This window comes from Gordionus sp. m RMFG-2023, chromosome 1 (assembly GCF_954871325.1).
Source record: "Gordionus sp. m RMFG-2023 chromosome 1, tfGorSpeb1-WG-v2, whole genome shotgun sequence".
Classification (NCBI taxonomy): Eukaryota; Metazoa; Nematomorpha; class Gordioida; order Chordodea; family Parachordodidae; genus Gordionus; species Gordionus sp. m RMFG-2023.
Window position 1 is genome coordinate 57,489,500 of NC_088775.1, and position 23,831 is coordinate 57,513,330.

Here is a 23,831-nt window from a genome sequence, read left to right on the forward strand (position 1 = left end):
GTTCTGGATGTTATAGTTGAGAGAAGGTAATTAGATTTAAAAAAACTTGTTGATTTGTTTGCATGAAATAAAATAACATCGATGTGGATAAAGATATGATTTTACACGTTTTCCCAAAAGGAAAGAATATTCAATTATCATAAATGAAATGTTTGAAATAGATAGCATCCACGTCAATATTAATTTCACAACATAAGGATAGATGAGGTTAATAGTGAGGAGAGCACACTATTTAATAATATAACAAAACATTTAAATTTTAAAGTAAGGAAATCGATTAGTATAATTTAGAAAGAATTCAGGCTACTTAGTTTATTTAAAATTTATAACCAGTTTATTTAAATTTAGCATCATTACTTTTTAAAAAAAAATATTGTTGGTTTCATTTATTTATTGTAGAAAAACTTGGGGAGAATTCCTATATTTTACCCCTAATACAAAATTTTGTAGAAAAAACTTTTTTAAAATATCTTTGAAAAAAAATTTAATTTGTAGGCAAAATTCTCCTACCCCCCTCCGTCCCCCATATATAAACCTGCAGAATTAAGAATTCCTATATATTACCCCTAATACAAAATTTTGTAGAAAATATTTTTTAAAATATCTTAAATAAAAATTTGTAGAAAAATTTTTTAAAAAATCTTAAATAAAAATATATAGAAAAAACTTTTTTAAAATATTTTTAAAAAAAAATAACATAAAAAAATAATATACCCCCCGAAAGTGGCAATAACCCAAAAAGTTAATGATGCCAGTTAGGCGCAATTAAAATAATAAATAAAAAAATCTCAAAATGTGATGATATTTTATTATAATTTATATTTATACAAACAAATAAACATGGATCCAAACCGAACTGTTAAACCGCTAAAAATAGCTATTTTTTATTGAACCTAAACCGCTAAAAAATTCTAGCCGAACCTGAACCGAACCGCTACAATGCCTCTGAACCGGTTCGAGACTCATGATTTTATGTGTAAGTTATTACTAGTATATTGCAAAAATTTTAAATATATTCGAATTGTTTCAAAGATTATTATCAATCACATTTGATTGATAAGTGTCAGTCATTATTTTTATAAACTTTAGTAGCCATTTTACGGCATTTTTAAAATATTTTAAGCTTATAAATTATAATGCCTAGAGAAAATTAATATATAAATTATTTACATATAGTATTATAAATGACACATCAAAATGTACTGATTGTCAAATAAATATGCAAGACCCTCATAAATCCTGAGCGTCACCTAAAAAGAAACCACCATCTAGAATTCGATAAAATTAACAAAATATCACAACAAAAGCCTAATAAAATAAAAAGGTTTATGATGTCACTAAGACAATAGACGAAAGAAGAAGCATTAAAAGAACAAACAATATCAGTAAAACTAAATAAATAAATAATAATTGATGCTTGTACTGAGTTGGTCACTTTTAATGGCAGGCCATTCAAATTAATCGATGATAACGGTTTTAAAAAAATTCTTGATCTTATATTGCAAGACGTGGGTAAATTAAAATTAATTCTCAAATATTTAATCTAATGTTGCAGAATAATCCTTAAGTATTTGGCAAAATATAATCAAAGATATAAATGGTAAGTTATTATCTCTAAAAATTGACTGTGTAACTCGTCTAGACAGGTCCATTATTGGGATTAATCTTCAGTATATTCAAAAAACAAAAATTTTGAAAACATTAGCAATTAAAGAAATTTTTTAACGACCCAATGCAGAAAATTTACAAATACTTTTAATAAAAGTATTAAATGATTATGAAATCAAAACATCACAAATATACACTACAACAACTGACAATAAGGCAATTATTGGAGGATAGTGACGAAGACAATCAAATGTCTGAAAATGATGAAGAATACAAAATATAGATTATATGAATGATGTTTCTACTAGTTTCTCAAATGTACCTGATGAATTAACAATCAATCTTAATGATTATCAATATAATATTATAAATATAAGATCTGCATCTCATACCTTATAACTTGAAGTAGATCATGCATTAAAAAATTGCTCAGTTTCTAATATTATTATTAATGCTCGTTCTGCATCCAAGAAGCTAAGGAGACAAAATCGATATCAATCATACTAAAAAAAATTAACTTAAAAAGATCTAAATTGGATTATCATATATTGTTATCAACCTATGACATGCAAGAGAGATTGAATGAATTAAAAGTTGTGTGTGAAAAATTATCAGTATCATACATGAACTTTATTTTACAGCTTTGGAGTGGTAAGCAATTATAAGGTTGAAAAATATCCTAAAACCAATTAAAGTAGTTACCAAGAACTTACAACTTGGGCATATAACCTTAGGGGATTTTCATGGCATATGTCTAAAAGTTAAATTAGACATTTATATTTTACTTAACCCTTTGCTGGTTAATAATAGATTCTATGGATTTTAGAGAGAAACAACTTATTATAAACAACAATGCCTTTTGTCATGCCTATATCTATATTTAAGCTATGTTTTAAAAATATATTATATCTTATATAAATATAATTAATAATTTTATTTACCTTAATTCATAATTTTATTTTACTTTAAATATTTTTATATCTATTCATAAAAAATAATAAGATTTTTTCAATAATTTTTTAATTTTATTATATATATATATATCAAGTGCTTCCGGAAAAACAAGGTCTAGAGAGCATATTATTAAAATATGGCATAACACGGAATTAAACTATATTATAAGAGTGGAGGATTCTAATGAAGGTGAATCAATGCCGATTAATGTATCTTCATCTGAAGAGGATTTAGTAGAAAGTCTTCTTTAAAAAAAGATGGTAACAAACAAAATCTGTTACAAAAATCGGAGAATATTAAAAATATTTTAGGTAATTTTTCTAAAGAACCTAGTTTAAATAAAACTATGAATATTTTAAACTATTGGAGAAATCAGATAATCGATGCCCAGAATTATGTAAATTGTTTTATACTGGCAGTGCCAGCTACGCAAATTAGTGTGGAAAGATGTTTTTAAACAATTAAATTTATACCATCTCTTTAGATGTAAATTGAGTAAGACGAATTTTGAAAATATATTAATTGTGCGGCCTAATAAAAAAATTTTAAGTAAATAAAGTTAAATATTGTTCATATTAAAATTAATCATTGATATTTATTTGTATTATTTATAATTTAAATTAGTGTTGTTAAAACGCCGCGAGTCGCGACCCCGACCCAAAGCTCGGGTCGTTTTATTCGACTCCGATTCAATGTTTGGGTCGTTTTTTTCGACTTCGACCCGAGTTCAAGCCGAAAAAAACGACCTCGACCCAAAATATGGGTCGTTTTTTACGACTCCGACTCAAAATTTGGGTTGTATTTTTCGACTCAAACTTGAAATTTGGGTCGTATTTTTCGACTCAAACTTGAAGTTTGGGTCGTATTTTTCGACTCAAACTTGAAGTTAGGGTCGTATTTTTCGACTCCAACTTGAAGTTTAGATCGTATTTTTCGACTCCAACTCAAAGTTTGGGTCGTTTTTCTGACTCAGACTCAAACATCGGGTCGTTTTATTCAATCCGACCCAAAATATGGATCGTTTTTTTTAAAGACGCCTTAAAGTTAGGGTTGCTTTTTTTCACCTAACCAAATATCTAGATCATTTTTTTCGACCAAAAGTCAAATAACATTTAGTAGATATTAATATTATAGGCGGGAAAGTTTCTTAAAGCTTCTTTAAATTATAACGCTCTGATTTAACTATTCCATCATAGTTATTTTTTAAAATTTTTAAGTAAAGATGTACCATAGAAAAGAGCCATTTGTTATGATGGTTATTTTTGAACTTTTTTAAATGAATTAGATAAAAATATATATTGTAGACATGTTAAATCAAAATTTCAGTGAAGATGTATCATTGATAAGTGACAATTGTCATAATCGACATTTTTGAACTTTTTTGAGTTTTTTTATAGCAAATTGCTAAAAATATATATTCTGAACATGTTAAATTAAAAATTCAGTGAGGATGTATCATAGATAGGTGACAATTGTCACAATCGTTATTTTTGAACTTTTTTCAATTTTTTTAAAGGAAATAGCTAAAAATATATATTCTAAACATGTTAAATTTAAAATTCAGTGAGGATATATCATATATTGGTGACAATTGTCATAATCGCTATTTTTGAACTTTTTCAAATTTTTTTAAAGGAAATAGCTAAAAATATATATTCTAAACATGTTAAATTTAAAATTCAGTGAGGATGTATCATAGATAGGTGACAATTGTCATAATCTTTATTTTTGAACTTTTTTCAATTTTTTTAAAGGAAATAGCTAAAAATATATATTCTAAACATGTTAAATTAAAAATTCAGTGAGGATGTATCATAGATAGGTGACAATTGTCATAATCGTTATTTTTGAACTTTTTTCAATTTTTTTAAAGGAAATAGCTAAAAATATATATTCTAAACATGTTAAATTTAAAATTCAGTGAGGATGAATCATAGATAGGTGACAATTGTCATAATTGTTATTTTTGAACTTTTTTTAATTTTTTTAAAGGAAATAGCTAAAAATATATATTCTAAACATGTTAAATTTAAAATTCAGTGAGGATGTATCATAGATAGGTGACAATTGTCATAATCGCTATTTTTGAACTTTTTCAAATTTTTTTAAAGGAAATAGCTAAAAATATATATTCTAAACATGTTAAATTAAAAATTCAGTGAGGATGTATCATAGATAGGTGATATTTGTCATATTCGTTATTTTTGAACCTTTTTTAATTTTTTAAAGGAAATAGCTAAAAATATATATTCTAAACATGTTAAATTAAAAATTCAGTGAGGATGTATCATAGATAGGTGACAATTGTCATAATCTTTATTTTTGAACTTTTTTCAATTTTTTTAAAGGAAATAGCTAAAAATATATATTCTAAACATGTTAAATTTAAAATTCAGTGAGAATGTATCATAGATAGGTGACAATTGTCATAATCGCTATTTTTGAACTTTTTCAAATTTTTTTAAAGGAAATAGCTAAAAAAATATATCCTAAACATGTTAAATTAAAATATCAGTGAGGATGTATCACAGATAAGGGACAAAAAATGGTTATTATATATACGAGTAGTTAGGTACATAATAATCCTTAAGTGATAAAATGAGATGCTAATATATTTCTTGTAATTTTAATTTATAATAAAATTCTTAAATATGTTATTGTCATAGACTGGGTTAGAAAATCAACTATCACATAAACTCATCTATGTTTTATTCATATTATATTTTTAAGTTTGAGGATATAAAAATATTTCCTCTTTGAAGTTACTAGTTAGGATAAAATTTACTTGGCACATCTTACAATGATATTTATACCTTGTTTTTTTTTCGAGAATAAATTTTATGCGATATCTCATGAAGGAAATTACATATCATTGTACAGAGAATTAACTTTGTATATATTATCTGCACCCATATCTTTTATATCAATCTCTATCGATGACATTTTAAATTATATTGGAAACTAGATTGTGTAGATTTCTAAATATTAATTTAAAATAAGATGCTAGAATTAATTATAGATATATCTTAATAATTTGTATATGCATTTATTATTTAAAATCTCTCGTTTTAACCCTATTTAGCAAGAAAAATATTGACTAATCCTGAAAATTGGACAACTTTTATTAATAAAATTTATGTTACTCTCTAAAATTGAATTATAATTTTAAAAACAAAAAATGAATAAAAAAAAAATTAAAATTTAATTTGGCTACCCTCAAAAATAATAAAAAATATTTGGAAAGTTAAAAAAAATGATTATTAATCATATCCCTATCCCTAACAATGAAGAAAAGAAAAAATCTCAACAAATTTGCCGTCTAGCTGGTGCCACGCCAAGTAAAATAAAATATCTTTTTTAATTTTAGAATTTAAATAGTCACTTCACTTCCATATGGAATTTTTAAACTAATAAAATACTTGTAATTTTTTTTACAAGTATTTGCGATTCCATATGCATTTTTTTAATATAAAATATGAATTTTTTTAAATATAATTTAGTAATTTAGGCGAGCCATATTTTTCAAAAATGTAGTGTTAAGTCGAGTTTTTTTAAGTCGTACTGTAATTCTGAGCGTTTTCCGTACTTTTGCATGATGGCTAAAGATTTTTTGTCGCAGCAAAGTACATCCGTTGAGAGCGAGCGTGTCTTCTCAAGAGGGGTGGACACCGTAACAAATAAAAGAAATCGCATGGCCTCCGAAACACTTAAACAGTGTTTATGTTTAAATTCATGGGATATCAATATCATGAATAATAAATTTTATACATAATTTTTATATCTATATATATTGTTAAATTAAATTTTTTGTACATTAATAAATATATATAATTTAAATAAAAATATTTAAACTATAAATGTATCAAATATTTAAATGTTTTGAGCTTAGTGTTCTTGTTTCAGGCTGTTGTTTTTTATGAATACTGGAGAATATTAGTGTTTTAATATTATTTGACTTTAAATTGATAACTAAAATAGTTTTTGATATTAAGATTTAGAATTTTGAACACTTGAGAAAAATTACACATTAAAATTAATACTGGGATTAACTTTGAACCATGTTATAAAGCGCTTACTTTTTTTCAGGCGTTAATTATTCACTATTTTATTAAGTAGAATATTATAAGAGCAATTTTTCTCATAGATTATATAAAGGTATAGATATCTATTATCAATTACAGAATTAGTCAATATTTTTCTTGCTAAATAGGCTTAAAACGAGAGATTTTAAATAATAAATGCATATACAAATTATTAAGATATATCTATAATTAATTCTAGCATCTTAATCTTTTAAATTAATATTTAGAAATCTACACAATCTAGTTTCCAATATAATTTAAAATGTCATCGATAGAGATTGATATAAAAGATATGGGTGCAGATAATATATACAAAGTTATTTCTCTTTACAATGATATGTAATTTCCTTCATGAGATATCGCATAAAATTTATTCTTGAAAAAAAAACAAGTATAAATATCATTGTAAGATGTGCCAAGTAAATTTTATCCTAACTAGTAACTTCAAAGAGGAAATATTTTTATATCCTCAAACTTAAAAATATAATATGAATAAAACATAGATGAGTTTATGTGATAGTTGATTTTCTAACCCAGTCTATGACAATAACATATTTAAGAATTTTATTATAAATTAAAATTACAAGAAATATATTAGCATCTCATTTTATCACTTAAGGATTATTATGTACCTAACTACTCGTATATATAATAACCATTTTTTGTCCCTTATCTGTGATACATCCTCACTGATATTTTAATTTAACATGCTTAGGATATATTTTTTTAGCTATTTCCTTTAAAAAAATTTGAAAAAGTTCAAAAATAGCGATTATGACAATTGTCACCTATCTATGATACATCCTCACTGAATTTTTAATTTAACATGTTTAGAATATATATTTTTAGCTATTTCCTTTAAAAAAATTGAAAAAAGTTCAAAAATAGCGATTATGACAATTGTCACCTATCTATGATACATCCTCACTGAATTTTTAATTTAACATGTTTAGAATATATATTTTTAGGTATTTCCTTTAAAAAAATTGAAAAAAGTTCAAAAATAAAGATTATGACAATTGTCACCTATCTGTGATACATCCTCACTGATATTTTAATTTAACATGTTTAGGATATATTTTTTTTAGCTATTTCCTTTAAAAAAATTTGAAAAAGTTCAAAAATAGCGATTATGACAATTGTCACCTATCTATGATACATCCTCACTGAATTTTTAATTTAACATGTTTAGAATATATATTTTTAGCTATTTCCTTTAAAAAAATTGAAAAAAGTTCAAAAATAGCGATTATGACAATTGTCACCTATCTATGATACATCCTCACTGAATTTTTAATTTAACATGTTTAGAATATATATTTTTAGCTATTTCCTTTAAAAAAATTGAAAAAAGTTCAAAAATAACGATTATGACAATTGTCACCTATCTATGATACATCCTCACTGAATTTTTAATTTAACATGTTTAGAATATATATTTTTAGCTATTTCCTTTAAAAAAATTGAAAAAAGTTCAAAAATAAAGATTATGACAATTGTCACCTATCTATGATACATCCTCACTGAATTTTAAATTTAACATGTTTAGAATATATATTTTTAGCTATTTCCTTTAAAAAAATTTGAAAAAGTTCAAAAATAGCGATTATGACAATTGTCACCTATCTATGATACATCCTCACTGAATTTTTAATTTAACATGTTTAGAATATATATTTTTAGCTATTTCCTTTAAAAAAATTGAAAAAAGTTCAAAAATAACGATTATGACAATTGTCACCTATCTATGATACATCCTCACTGAATTTTAAATTTAACATGTTTAGAATATATATTTTTAGCTATTTCCTTTAAAAAAATTTGAAAAAGTTCAAAAATAGCGATTATGACAATTGTCACCTATATATGATACATCCTCACTGAATTTTTAATTTAACATGTTTAGAATATATATTTTTAGCTATTTCCTTTAAAAAAATTGAAAAAAGTTCAAAAATAACGATTATGACAATTGTCACCTATCTATGATACATCCTCACTGAATTTTTAATTTAACATGTTTAGAATATATATTTTTAGCTATTTCCTTTAAAAAAATTGAAAAAAGTTCAAAAATAAAGATTATGACAATTGTCACCTATCTATGATACATCCTCACTGAATTTTAAATTTAACATGTTTAGAATATATATTTTTAGCTATTTCCTTTAAAAAAATTTGAAAAAGTTCAAAAATAGCGATTATGACAATTGTCACCTATCTATGATACATCCTCACTGAATTTTTAATTTAACATGTTTAGAATATATATTTTTAGCTATTTCCTTTAAAAAAATTGAAAAAAGTTCAAAAATAGCGATTATGACAATTGTCACCTATCTATGATACATCCTCACTGAATTTTTAATTTAACATGTTTAGAATATATATTTTTAGCTATTTCCTTTAAAAAAATTGAAAAAAGTTCAAAAATAACGATTATGACAATTGTCACCTATCTATGATACATCCTCACTGAATTTTTAATTTAACATGTTTAGAATATATATTTTTAGCTATTTCCTTTAAAAAAATTGAAAAAAGTTCAAAAATAAAGATTATGACAATTGTCACCTATCTATGATACATCCTCACTGAATTTTAAATTTAACATGTTTAGAATATATATTTTTAGCTATTTCCTTTAAAAAAATTTGAAAAAGTTCAAAAATAGCGATTATGACAATTGTCACCTCATCTATGATACATCCTCACTGAATTTTTAATTTAACATGTTTAGAATATATATTTTTAGCTATTTCCTTTAAAAAAATTGAAAAAAGTTCAAAAATAACGATTATGACAATTGTCACCTATCTATGATACATCCTCACTGAATTTTAAATTTAACATGTTTAGAATATATATTTTTAGCTATTTCCTTTAAAAAAATTTGAAAAAGTTCAAAAATAGCGATTATGACAATTGTCACCTATATATGATATATCCTCACTGAATTTTAAATTTAACATGTTTAGAATATATATTTTTAGCTATTTCCTTTAAAAAAATTGAAAAAAGTTCAAAAATAACGATTATGACAATTGTCACCTATCTATGATACATCCTCACTGAATTTTTAATTTAACATGTTCAGAATATATATTTTTAGCAATTTGCTATAAAAAAACTCAAAAAAGTTCAAAAATGTCGATTATGACAATTGTCACTTATCTATGATACATCTTCACTGAAATTTTGATTTAACATGTCTACAATATATATTTTTATCTAATTCATTTAAAAAAGTTCAAAAATAACCATCATAACAAATGGCTCTTTTCTATGGTACATCTTTACTTAAAAATTTTAAAAAATAACTATGATGAAATAGTTAAATCAGAGCGTTATAATTTAAAGAAGCTTTAAGAAACTTTCCCGCCTATAATATTAATATCTACTAAATGTTATTTGACTTTTGGTCGAAAAAAATGATCTAGATATTTGGTTAGGTGAAAAAAAGCAACCCTAACTTTAAGGCGTCTTTAAAAAAAACGATCCATATTTTGGGTCGGATTGAATAAAACGACCCGATGTTTGAGTCTGAGTCAGAAAAACGACCCAAACTTTGAGTTGGAGTCGAAAAATACGATCTAAACTTCAAGTTGGAGTCGAAAAATACGACCCTAACTTCAAGTTTGAGTCGAAAAATACGACCCAAACTTCTAGTTTGAGTCAAAAAATACGACCCAAATTTCAAGTTTGAGTCGAAAAATACAACCCAAATTTTGAGTCGGAGTCGTAAAAAACGACCCATATTTTGGGTCGAGGTCGTTTTTTTCGGCTTGGACTTGGGTCGGAGTCGAAAAAAACGACCCATATTTTGGGTCGAAGTCGTTTTTTTCGGCTTGAACTCGGGTCGAAGTCGTAAAAAACGACCAAAACTTTGAGTTGGAGTCGAAAAAAACGACCCAAAATTTGGGTGAGCTCTGTTCGAGCCGACTCGGCTAAGCCGATTAACAACACTAATTTAAATATCTATATATATAATCACCGTAATCAAGAAATGAACGTTTTCGTATATCCTTAATGTTAATTTTTATTTTTTTTCATCAACTTTCCTATCTTCTTAATGTTAATTTTTATTTTTTTCATCAACTTTCCTATCTTCCTAATGTTAAATAAATCGATGGAGACTATATCTCACTAATGTTAAATTTTAAGAAAATTTTTTGTATATAACGGGATTCGAACTCCCGACTTAACGTTTTAAAGGCAAGCGTTCTTCCCACTGAGCTACCTTCTATATTAAATTTTGTAATATAATCTTTCTTATATATACGTTATTATTTTACTGTTATTTTTTATTTTGATTGGCTTATTAATCTTTATTTTTATTGGCTTATTAATGTCTTATTATATTGGTTTAAAATTATTTTCCTTCTATTTCATTGGTTTAAATTTATTTTCTTTGTTTTATTAATTAAATAAATAAATATTTTTATTTAATGATTTTTATAATTTTACTTGATGGAGATTTAATATAATTTCGAGAATGTGGTATATTATTTATTTTAACTTATAATCTTACTATATTATTAGCATATGATTTTGTTGAAACTGTATGATGAAATATTTGCATTTTTGGAAATTAAAAATCTAATACTATGATAATGGATAATTAAAAATCACCTAATGTTTATTACTTTAATTAAATTAATTATGATTTATGAGTGTTAATAAGAAAAGAATGTATATTATTCAATTTATAATGAATCAGGTATGTTACTGTGTCAAGTGTTAAGAATGTATATTATTCAATTTATAATGAATCAGGTAAATTTAACATATTTAATTATTCAACTAATGTTTATAAGTTTAATTAAATTAATTATGAGGCTGATCTTACTGATTGGTATATTATTTATTTTACCTTATAATCTTACTATATTATTAGAATATGATTTTGTTGAAACTGTATGATGAAATATTTGCATTTTTGGAAATTAAAAATCTAATACTATGATAATGGATAATTAAAAATCACCTAATGTTTATAAGTTTTATTAAATTAATTATGATTTATGAGTGTTAATAAGAAATTAATTAAAAATCTAATAATATTTGTTACTGTGTCAAGTGGTAAGAATGTATATTATTCAATTTATAATGAATCAGGTAAATTTAACATATTTAATTATTCAACTAATGTTTATAAGTTTAATTAAATTAATTATGATTTATGAGTGTTAATAAGAATTTGAATAATTAAATTTAAAATCAATAAATGTATAATTTATTAAATATCATTTACCTCCATATTTTAAGAGTATCATAAATTAATTATGATTTGTGAGTTTTAATAAGAAAGTAGTAAGACTAATTTATTTTATAAAATTTACCATTTTTAATTATTAAATTTAAAATCAATTAATGTATAATTTATTAAATATCATTTTCCTCCATATTTTAGGAGTATCAAATTTTTAAAAATGACAAATAAATAAATATTAATTATGTTTTAAGTTAAAGAAATACAAAATTCTTAAGATTTAGAAAAAATAATTAACACTTCAAAGATTAAAAACAAAAGTAAAAGAGAAAAAATAAATTATCAAATTTTTAAAAATGACAATTAGGTCTTATAAAAAGTTAATATTATACCGTTCATATAAAACCCGTCATACTTGACGGGGTATCCACTAGTTATTTTATAATGTGCAATTAATAAAAATGAAGGTTTTATGTATGTGTTTTTTATTTTAAGATGAAATAAAAAAAAATATACCTCCCTATACATAATTCGAATGTAATTTAAATACAAAAATATTCAAACCGGTTTCTAGAGGTTCGAACCGAACCGATATTTTTATTTTTACGAACTAAACCTGAACCTTGAACTGTTATTTTTATCCAAACCGATATAACAAAACAACTTATAATAAATCACAAGAGAATAAAAATAACAAAATATGAATTACAAAGTATAAATATGGAAAAATATATGAAAATTTCAGAATATACTATTTTTTAAATTAAATCTTTTCAAAAAAAACATACATTATAATGTAGATTTTTTAAAAATATTAGATAATAAATAATTGAACATAATAATTGAAAAAGTATCCATTTTTGTAAATTTAAGGTATGGTTTATTGGTTATTATTCAATTAAGTTATGGTTATCATATTATAGTTTTAGTTATTCCAAAATTTTCACTTGAAACCAAATACCTGATTAAGAACAAAAAAATGAATTAGAATTAGATGGTTACAAAAACTTATAAGTTGCAATCATTATATTCTAAGGTTATATTAAAAACTAATTTAGATAAATCAGGTGATCGATCATAATCACTTTTACCTAGCTTTGATTTTGAGCCTCATTCAATAAAAATATCGTATAAGATTTTTTTTATAAAGTTTATTTTCTAAGTTTTGAAAGATGTTTTATCTATTTTAAACATTTAGGATCCTGGTAAAAAGTTTTCAAAGAATCAAAATTGATAATTATAAAATATTTATCAACTGAAACTTTAATTAAACATCTTTACAATATATTTTTACCTGTTTACTATAAAAAAATTCAAATAAGTTAAAAAATAACAATTATGACAATTGTCACTTTTCTATTAATACATCTTTACTGAAATTTTATCTTAACATCTTTGCAATATTTATTTTTACCTATTTACTATAAAAAAATTCAAAAAAGTTAAAAAATAACAATTATGACAATTGTCACTTATCTATGGTACATCTTCACTGAAATTTTATCTCAACATCTTTACAATATTTATTTTTATCTATTTAATATAAAAAAATTCAAAAATAATTATTATGACAATTGTCATTTTTCTATGGTACATCTTCACTGAAATTTTATCTTAACATCTTTACAATATTTATTTTTACCTATTTACTTAAAAAAATTCAAAAAAGTTAAAAAATAACAATTATGACAATTGTCACTTATCTATGGTACATCTTCACTGATATCTCAAGTAGTCGGAAGAACTCCCCGACTATACAGTGATGCAGGTTCGGTACCCCTCAAATATTATATTTAGACGACTAAATTATTCAATTAAGCCGCTAAATGGGTGGACTAAACAGACTAATTTAGTCGACTAAAAAAACTAATTTGGTCAGTCGACTAAGTCGTTTTAGTCGAACAAATTAGTTGCTTTAGTCGACCATATTAGTCGTTTTAGTCGACCAAATTAGTTGTTTTTAGTCGATAGTTGTTTTAGTCGACTAAATTAGTCGTTTTAGTCGACTAAATTAGTCGTTTTAGTCGACTAATAGACTCATTTATTCGCTTAAGTTTTTAGTCGAAATTAGTTAGTCGTCTGTTAGTCAACTAAATTAAATGTATTATTTGCGTTTTAAACGCTGCGTTGAAAAGTAAATTTGTGCGCACTATGAAGTTTCAGAATTAGTGCTTGTCGAAGTTTGAACTTCGTAAGGCTGTGAGCGTCTACATGATAATATATTCACTGGAAGTAAGCAACACCCCCCCCCCCTTCTCAAAAACCAATACCTACTCCCCTAAAAAAAATTCATTAATACTCTACAACTATCTAAAAAGCGAATGTAAAAGAGGCTTTATTTAGAACATAGATGATTAAAAAAAAACCCTCATTTACAATGAATACATTATTCATTGTAAATGGCATGATTATGAGTTTGCTGATAGAATGTATAACCCTTTTAAATTACATTTAAACAGATAACAGAAAATTATCCAGAAATAAGTTTTATTTGAAAAATAGTGATTATATGATTGTATGCTATACATAAATTTGGTCGATGCTTAGAATAACATTGTATTATAATAGGTTTCTTAAATCAATATATTTACACCTATTTCATTAAAATTTTCAGAGTTGATAAAGTATCTATATACAAATATCTAGATATAAAAAATGTGGTATTTGTATCTAGATAGATTTTTTTTAAATATCTGTATCTAGATATTGTTATAGAGGTATCTGTATGTTTTTAGATACATTTTAATATATTTTATTTAACTAATTTTATATTATAATCAAATAATGAATTCAATGATTAGTATATTAATAAAGTGTAAGTTCCTTGCCTGTGATTCTTATAAAATAAGACTTCAAGTAAAGGATGGACAAGAGAGCAAAAAAATTATATTTCAATAATAAATTTTATAAACCAAATAAGTTCATTTAATCATTCTATAAATTTATTAAGGTTAAAAGAAAATTAAAAACTCTATCGAATCTGGTGCAAAACGGCTCTTTCTGAGCCGATTTTTAAAAACGGCTAATTCAATATTTTAGCCAGAAAAATATTGCCTAAGTCTCGAGATCTAATTGATATCTAGACCTTGGTGCCACCTGTGAGCAAAATCTTCAGGCTTGCGTAATATTATTCTGGATAAAATATTGAGTTAGCCGTTTTTAAAAAACGGTTCAAATCGAGGGTTTAATTGTACCTTTTTTTAATTCTAATGTCATCATAAATAAACGTTTATAAATAAAATAGTTACTATTAGCAATTATTGAAATATTGACCCCGCGAACGCGATATTTAATTCGCTATAATATTTTCGCGATATATGTTTCGCGAAATAGTTTTTACTACTTTGCGATAACGACTTCGCTTTAAAATTTTGGCGATTATTGATTCGCAATAAAAAATTTGCGATTATTGATCGCAATAAAAGTTTCGCTGTAATGTATTCGCTTTAAAAGTCTCGCTATAAAAAATATAGCTTGGCGCAATGGAATTCGCTAATGTGGATTCATGATAAAAGTTCAGCTAAAAAATACATTCGCGAAAAGTTTCGCAAAAAATTGTTTCGTATAAAAATTTCGCTAAATTAGGGAGCCCCTGACCTGACTATACAATATTATGAAAATAGCTATCATAATGAGAATGACTACAAGTTATTTAAAATGTTTTTTTTTATATATTTTTAGATTCATGAGTCTAATATTTAGGTATCAATAACAATAATTTACCATTATAAAAGAAAGGATGCCATGATTTGAATACTCAATAAAAAGTTGTATTGCCATAATTCTTATAAATTTAATTTCACCTACTTTCATTAGTTTTTTTTTCAAATATAAAACTGCTCGTATAGTTGATCAATATAAAAATAGGCTAATTCAGCTCAATCTAGACGCGTTCGGAAAAAAAAATCCGATAGGCATTGAGGTGAAAGTTAACTGATTTGTGCTTCAAAGTTGATAATATTTTCAAAAAAAAATCAGAGGACATTCTTGGGTAAACTTCAAAAACAGCAAAGTAAAGTGATAATACGGTTTAGCTTATTTATAGCAAGCTATCAAATTTTTCAGCCTACGCCTCACAAAAACAAAGCAAACAATGTATGTGTTCCAAGGTGAAAAAAACAAGACGCATCTACATTTTTGTGGAGTCTACGTTGATATGACTAAAAAGTGTTAGGTTTTGAAGCTTGATTTATAACATCATTAGATTAATAAAAAAAATATTCTATGAAGCATTCAATTTGAACAGGTCCTATATATAAGTATAAAAACTAATAATAAACATAAATATTTTAATAAAAATGTTAACCTTGGTTATGCAATCTTGAGTAGTTTTTATTCGTCAAAGTGGATAATGGTCGATGTGGAGAAAAGGCAAATAATTTAGGGGTTAAGACGTTAGGTGTGACACGAAAAACGTTGCGTTCCCGGGAAAATAGTAAAAAAAAAGTATCAGAACGTGCACATTCGAGTCCATCCTGTAAAAGTTCGTATTCACCAGGGCAGGCGCAAATAAATTCTTGAGTAGCGGGCCCGATCATAGCGGTTTTAGCAGTGGGACGATAGTTAAAATTATTGGAACCAAAGTTAGCAGTGTTATTATCATTGTCATTATTTGTAAAGCGTTCATGGGTGAAAATTGTTTTTTCAGGAACGGGAAAGCAAAAGTGGCTGCAACCACTGTTGTTGATCGAGCAGGGGTTGTTGCCTTAAGAATGAGTAGTTTAAAAAATTATAAATATTTTAGATGAACGATAAAATTTAAAAAATGATGAAATCTGGCAACAAAAATTTATTTTAATAATATTGATGATCAAAAGTCCGTTCGAACGGGACGCATTTGAGTCCTTAAGACGCGTCCTATCTAAGTTAACGTTTTTGAGACATTCAGCATTATTGCAGGTTGATAAGATTCTGAACCCCTAAATCTTTCAGGAAAAGGTTTATGATTAATCAATAATTTTAATCATGATTCCAGCTACTTTTTAAGATATTTAAAATTATATTAAACTAATTTTTGAACCTGATTTAACAATTGTAAATTACAATTAGTGTTAAACTAAAAAGTGCATGATTAATAGCGTCTACATGACAATAAATTCACCCCCATCTCTCTAAACCCAATATATACCACCCTAAGAAATTTTTGGGCGCCTTCGGCGGAGATACTTCCATTTATTATTTACGAATTTTTAATTATAATTGTAATCCTTTCATATATTTTATAAATTATATATTCTAAATTTTAAATTCTCTATTACAAAATAAAATTATGAGTGTGAAAAAATTATTTTTTAGAATATAGAATAAATTAAAAACCTTCTACTCATTTATGGTGAATTCATTATTATAGTGTATTGTTTAGTAGGAATTGTTAGTTGATAGGTCTACCCACATTCAAATATAATTCAAGAAAATTATCCAGAAATAAGTTCTTTTGTAAAATTACTCAATGGCTATGATTGTACCTGATAATCTTTCGCAATTTCTGATAATATAGGATATATATTTTGGTGTAATTTCCACCATTCAAGGAAATTTGTATCCTTGGAAATGGGGTCTTCATCAATATACACTTATTTCAACTAAGCTATTATTATCATTATCTATATTTTTTTTCAATGATATATTTCCAAGGTTATTATTTTATTTACTTTTTGTTTCATTCACAGACAAAGTGAAATTATTATTTATTTTATATTTATTATCTTTAGGATTTTAGTTAAGAAATATTTTTTCAAATATTATTAAATTTTGATAAAAAATTTTAGAGTTTAAAAAAAATCCTTATTTATTTTATGGTTCCTTACTCAATAATAATATTTCCGAAAAAATTTCGATTAAACCTTTTCTGAGATGCAAAACATGGAAAAGTTCAACAACCACATATCATCGCAACAGCTTTTTTACTTATTAAAAAAGTGTTTATATCTTCCTAAAATCTGGCATCTCTTCTACTCATCCTCCTCATTCACCTCCTCAAAATTTTTTATTCAAAACATTATTCGCTTAAAGACCTTTATAGAAAGGATTCTCAACATTTCATTTTCAGACTTTAATTGGAACCAAGCCCAATTACCCGATAAACTAGGTGGTATCGACTTAATCCCCTTAAAACTACTTTCCCTATCTCTATTTATCTCAAATCGCCTATCGCTCAATTCTGCGATCTCATTTCATAACTCCCAATGATGATCTTCTAATAGCAGCAATTGAAAGATGATCTACTTACCCCAAACGGTTATATATTTCCAACCGAAATCTCTAATAAATCTATCATCGAGCCCCTAATAAAGAAATTAAAAATCTTAACCCAACCGCTATTAGCGATATACAACTATTACAATTCAACGATGAATGGCTCAAAGTACTTGCAAGCCAAACCTTAGATAATCTCTTAACCAATGACCAACTGCGAGTTACTATAGGATTTAGACTTGGATGTTCGCTTACACAGTCACACACTTGCCACCTTGCAACTTACCCGTTCTACCTAACGCCAGACATGGCCTAAACTGCACCCACAGCCAAGGTCGCCATCTCCGGCAAAGCAATTAATAAAATCATCCATAACGCTTTTAATAAGGCTAAAATGCCCAACATCCTTAACCTACCAATCTCTCATTACAGGACGGTCTCAGACCCGTCGGTTTAACCTGCACCCCCTGGTCCAATAGGAAATCTTTTATTTGGGACGCCCTGCGTCTCCTCCTTTCCTTCATCAATTAATTCAAACCTTCTTACTTGTGGGGAAAAAAAAAAATAAATATTCAAAATTAAATAACTTTCAGCCAATAGTCATTTCAACTAACGGCAATTTTTCACAGTCTACATATATTTTTAAAAAACTTTATCACGAAAATTTTTTAGCATAACAAACGAATATCGCGAATCTTTATTTCTTAAACAAAAACTTCAATTGGAAATTTTTAAACACAATTATACTTGTTTTTTAGGTCCATTTTCATTATTAAATTGAGCTCTTTTTAGAGCCTTCGATACTATTAATATATATATTTATTTAGTAATTTTACATATTTTTATACTTGTTTTAATATTTTAGTGTTTTATCATTTTTTTAAATAAATAAAAAGTATCAACATTTAAAAAAAAAATTTATGGGTTCTAGGACAGCCATGCAAGGAGATTGGTCAAAGACCTGCTGATTCTTTTTTAAATGAATTGATGGCATATGATACCTCTATATCTGTGACAGATGGATTGGGATGAGGGGTGTTGACCAAGGGTATTGTATAATATTAATATATATTTTTTAAACTATATTATTATATAAAATTGAAAATAAAATTGGAGTTTAAAAAAAAAATATATAACATTTTCATGTGATTTTTTTTCTTGGAAACTTCCTTCCGGGGAAATATTATCGTGATTATTCATTATCCCATTTAAGAACAACATTTTTATTACCATAATAAATTATGACTAAAAAGAGAAAAAAGTTATAATTTTGTAATTTCATAATTAAAATCGTATTTAATACGTTACAATCTGAGAAGGCTTCTTACGTGGATAATTTAATACGACTTAATCAATTAATCAAAAACCATAATGCCCATGAAACATTTAGTGATTCTGAACCTGATCAACCTGCAATAACGCCGAATCCTACACTTTTAGATACTTCATTGAGTATTATACCAAATGTATGAAATTTACTTTTTTTTTGTTGATTTAATATATCATCTATATTATATATATAATCCTAAAAAAACGTCAATCTAATTCATCTAATAGTATCCTTTATAATAAAATTTATCCAATGATAATCAAAATGATTTAATATAAATGCACTAGATTATATATTTCATTTTTAATGGCCATTTTATATTTTATACTCAAGATGCTCCAGATCTTTCAAAATGTGTATCTCATCTGATCGTAATGATTTTGCCATCAGGTACAAGGAAAAATTTTAAAAAATGATAAAACATAACATACAATATCGTCAATAATAAAATCTTAAACTCACAAATTAAAATTAATATATTATCAAGGATTCTTAAGGAGATCTGTAAAAAAAATCAGTTGACAAAATAACGCGCGACTTTTACAGTAGCGGAGCCTTGGCCACTTTAAAAAAATAGTGATAGCGGTAGCTTTTTATTAATTTAGCTACGCTACTTTTAAAAGTAGCATGCTATCTCCGCTTTCAAAAAAGAAGAGTGCTATTAACTATATTTTATGCCTACTTTGGAATTTTTTTTAAATAATTTTTATTGCATCTCAATAATAAAAACATTTCCATAGTGTCATCTTCAGGCTTAGAGAAACGATAAGAAAGTATAAGCTATCTAAATAATTGTTGAACACTAGCATATGCAGTATTAAATTTAATATACATATTTTTTATATAAGAAAAATCATCAAAAATTTGCATTTGAAGTATTTTTAGATCTAAAAAAATTGCTTCTTAAGGATTTTCAATAGTATTATTATTTATTTCAAAAAAATTATCTATAGTAGGTGGCGTTTTTGTCATGTTTGCCAACTGGCCAGGCCACCATCCTTTAATTTTTTATCTAATTGAACCACTATCAATAGATTTCTTGACAGAGATAAAATCCTTTAAGATCTGCGGTGTTCGATGTTATCCTGACTAGAGGTTAATGGTTACAATTTTCTGGGCGGGCATTGGCGGGATTTCTAAAATAATAAACATTGGGAGGGGGGGGTTAGAAAATATTTTAAAAATAATGGATGGGAGTGGACGGGTACATTTTTAATCTTTTTCAGGTGAAATCAGCAGAAGAGATTTCTATTTATTAAAGATAATAGTTTTATTTCATAATATTGCATTATATATATATAAAGAGCCAAACAATCCATTAAAATGATTTTTAAACATTGAGCGGAAGGGCGGATAACAAAATATTTAGATAAATGAGCGGTTAAAAACCCCTGGTGAGAGGACGAGGAGTTAAATAATTTAAAAACAACGAGTGGGCGGTATTGTTAACTAAACCCCGACCATTGCAGACCTCTAATCCTAACTGTAGGTATGCAATGTACAAGTTTTGGCACAAATGCCCACATGCTCATATTCTAAAAAAACTTAACACACTCGGCCTACACCAATTTTTTTTTGAATTAATCTACCTGCTCATTTATTTAAAAATTTAACTCGCCCGTCCAATGTTTAAAAATTATTATATTGGTTGATTTGGCCCTTTATTTATTATTTAAATGTTTTTTTACTTTTATAAAATATGAAATAAAAAAATTATATTTAGTTAATATAAGTCTGTTACTCATTTCACCGAAAATATTTCAAATTCATTAGCCCTTTGTTTTACATATATTTTTTTAACCCTCCCACTCCCCAATCTAATATTTAAAATCTCAGCCCATCCGCTAAATAGGCAAGTTATGCAAAAATATATCATCTAATAATATTAAATTTTTTAAATTTTAAATTCCTAATACAAATGTATAAAAATGCATTAAGAAATATTTTTATTGAGCACAATTTTTTCCGATGTTATGAAATTAATATAATGAAAAAAATATATTAACACATATGTTACCAATTATTTATTCATATTGATGGTAATAACTTTATTAAAATATTTTATAAAAATAATCAAAATTTTAGAAACAACTTTCATCAAAATAAAGACAAATCTAAAATTCACAGCTCGCAAATTTCTGATTTATTTTATTATTAAATAAGGGTGAATTTCTAATTCATTCACTATCAAATTAAAAAGAAAATCTTGATTCCCCGTCATTTTTAACAGACTATCAGCTAGTAATAATGTAATAATTTTTATATTTTTTAAGATTAACATAAATTGAAATTCAAAAAAAAAATATGGTAATTTTTCCCCCATTGTATAATTTGAAGTGGTAGAAAAAAGTGTTCCTTTTTTTTAAATACATGACTCAGGTTTAGAATTCGAGTCGCGACTTGAGTTGCAAAAATGATTCAACTTTTTATAACTAAAAGTTCGACTTGAGTCGCGACTAAGCCGACTCGGCTGGGTTTAATAACACTAGCGTCTATAGTACCGATTTTTTAAAAAGGTCCATATCAAGTAGAGATTAGCATGCAAGACCCGTCCGAAAGCCCGATATATATAAAATAGGGAGGGCCTTTAAAGTCTCTGATTTTTCCATAAATTTTACTAGGCCAACACGGGCATTATAATTTTAATATATTATTTTTGAATTTCACACTAATATTTTGATTAATACTATTTGAATCAATTACAATATGCTTATTTCTATGCATTTTAAGAGTTGTCTAATTGAAATACTAAATTTATAAATATAATAAATTTACAAAATAAGCAAGTTATTTATTTATGATCCATTTATATACACAATAAAAATATCAAATACAATTGAGTTAAGGTTGTTGTAAAGAAATTAGCCATAGAGGAGAGATATAAGAGCCTTAATTGATATTAGGAAAAATTATGCATAGACATTGAAAATGGAATGGGCGGAAAATTTGTACAAGAAATTTAACTGGCCGAGGTAACTTATAAAATTTTGGACCTGGCCTGACTTTTCGTAAAATTATAACGAGATATTTTTAATATCTATAACCTTGTGAATGAATTCGTCCTTATTTTCGAATTTTATAATAAAGTAATTTTATATTTAGTATAAATATAAAAATAAAGTATATTATCATTGTATAAATTATTATGGGGAAAAGTTAAAAGGGAGGCGGATGAGAAGGCTTGGATAATGGGTCGAGATTTGATCACCACTATTGAAAGTTAATAAAAAATAAATAAAATGAGTTACCTGTAAAACCATTGAGAGTGTCAATGGCTTTAAGTCCCATCAAATCGGCCAGTTCCCTAATAATGACTTTTCTTTTACTGCCATCTCTTTTATCACAACTTTCTATCAAACGCCTTTGCCAATCGGTCCAATACAATTCATTGCCTTATATTTTTACGATAAAAAAAATCATATTATATATTAATTATGTAATTTTTTTGCTTGCCAACTCCATCCGATATTAATAAATTAGGTCTAAGTCCGAATAGGATAAGGTTGAGCTGGACCTTTCAGGCAAGGCCAAAACACATTATATATGAACTGGTTAATTTTTATATATATTGTATTTTAGATGGTTTATTTAATGTCAAATTTTTTATAGCCTTAATAGTTATAATCAGAACCTGAAACCTTTGGAATGGTGTCAAATTTAGAAACCAGATCAACTTTTTATATTTAGTAGGAATCCTGTTCAGACCAGGTTTCAAATTCTGATTATAATTCTTTAAATAGTGTTTAAATGAAAAAAAAATAATTGGAATAAAAAGATTTGATGTAAATCTTGATAAATAATAAATATCGCTAGAAGCATAGTTTAAAAAATAATCAATGCACTATAAAAATTTGAAATCGGAGTTTTAGGCATAATAAATATTACAAAAAAAGATGTCTGATTTTTTATTAAATGCTAGAATCCGGACTGACAGACTTGCTCGTCGGGGGGGGGGGGAGGGGGGGGCTTAAATTCTTAATATCATATCTTATTATTTCTTCCATATAAATTTAATTATTTATTTCATTTTATAATTCTTCCTAGTTCTTCTTGACAAATATTAACGCCTATAACAATAATAACCTTGCCTGTAAAAGAAAAACTTAAGTTTTCAAGTAAAGAATATCTGGCTTAGCAGGGTTGTTACTTTTCAACTGGATCTTGATATAAATATAAAGTTTTAAAATAGATCTAGATACAGGTATATAGTCTAAAAACTAATCATTCTCGGAATTTTATCATTGAGCCATCCCTGTTTTCTGTAAATTTTTAAATTCTTTTACCAGGGCACTTGAAGGCTGATTGGTTGTTATATTTTATGAATAACAACTTTATATTGATATAATATTTAAAATATTTATCTCCAGACACTCATTTTTTTAAAAATTATTCAAAATTTGATGTTGTCAAAACTTATATCAACATTTATACATAGGGTTGCTCCAAAAAT

At 25.7% G+C, this 23,831-nt stretch overlaps 1 protein-coding gene across 1 annotated transcript in view; it reads right to left on the reverse strand.

The window, feature by feature from the left end:
• LOC135927858 (low-density lipoprotein receptor-related protein 6-like) overlaps positions 1-23,831 on the reverse strand; it is a 173,178-nt gene that overhangs the window by 93,812 nt on the left and 55,535 nt on the right. Inside the window, exons 11-12 of the mRNA XM_065464086.1 lie at positions 22,630-22,773; positions 16,163-16,561 (exon numbers count right to left, since the gene is read on the reverse strand). Coding sequence (XP_065320158.1) covers positions 16,163-16,561; positions 22,630-22,773 — 543 coding nt within the window. The remainder of the gene's footprint in view (positions 1-16,162; positions 16,562-22,629; positions 22,774-23,831) is intronic.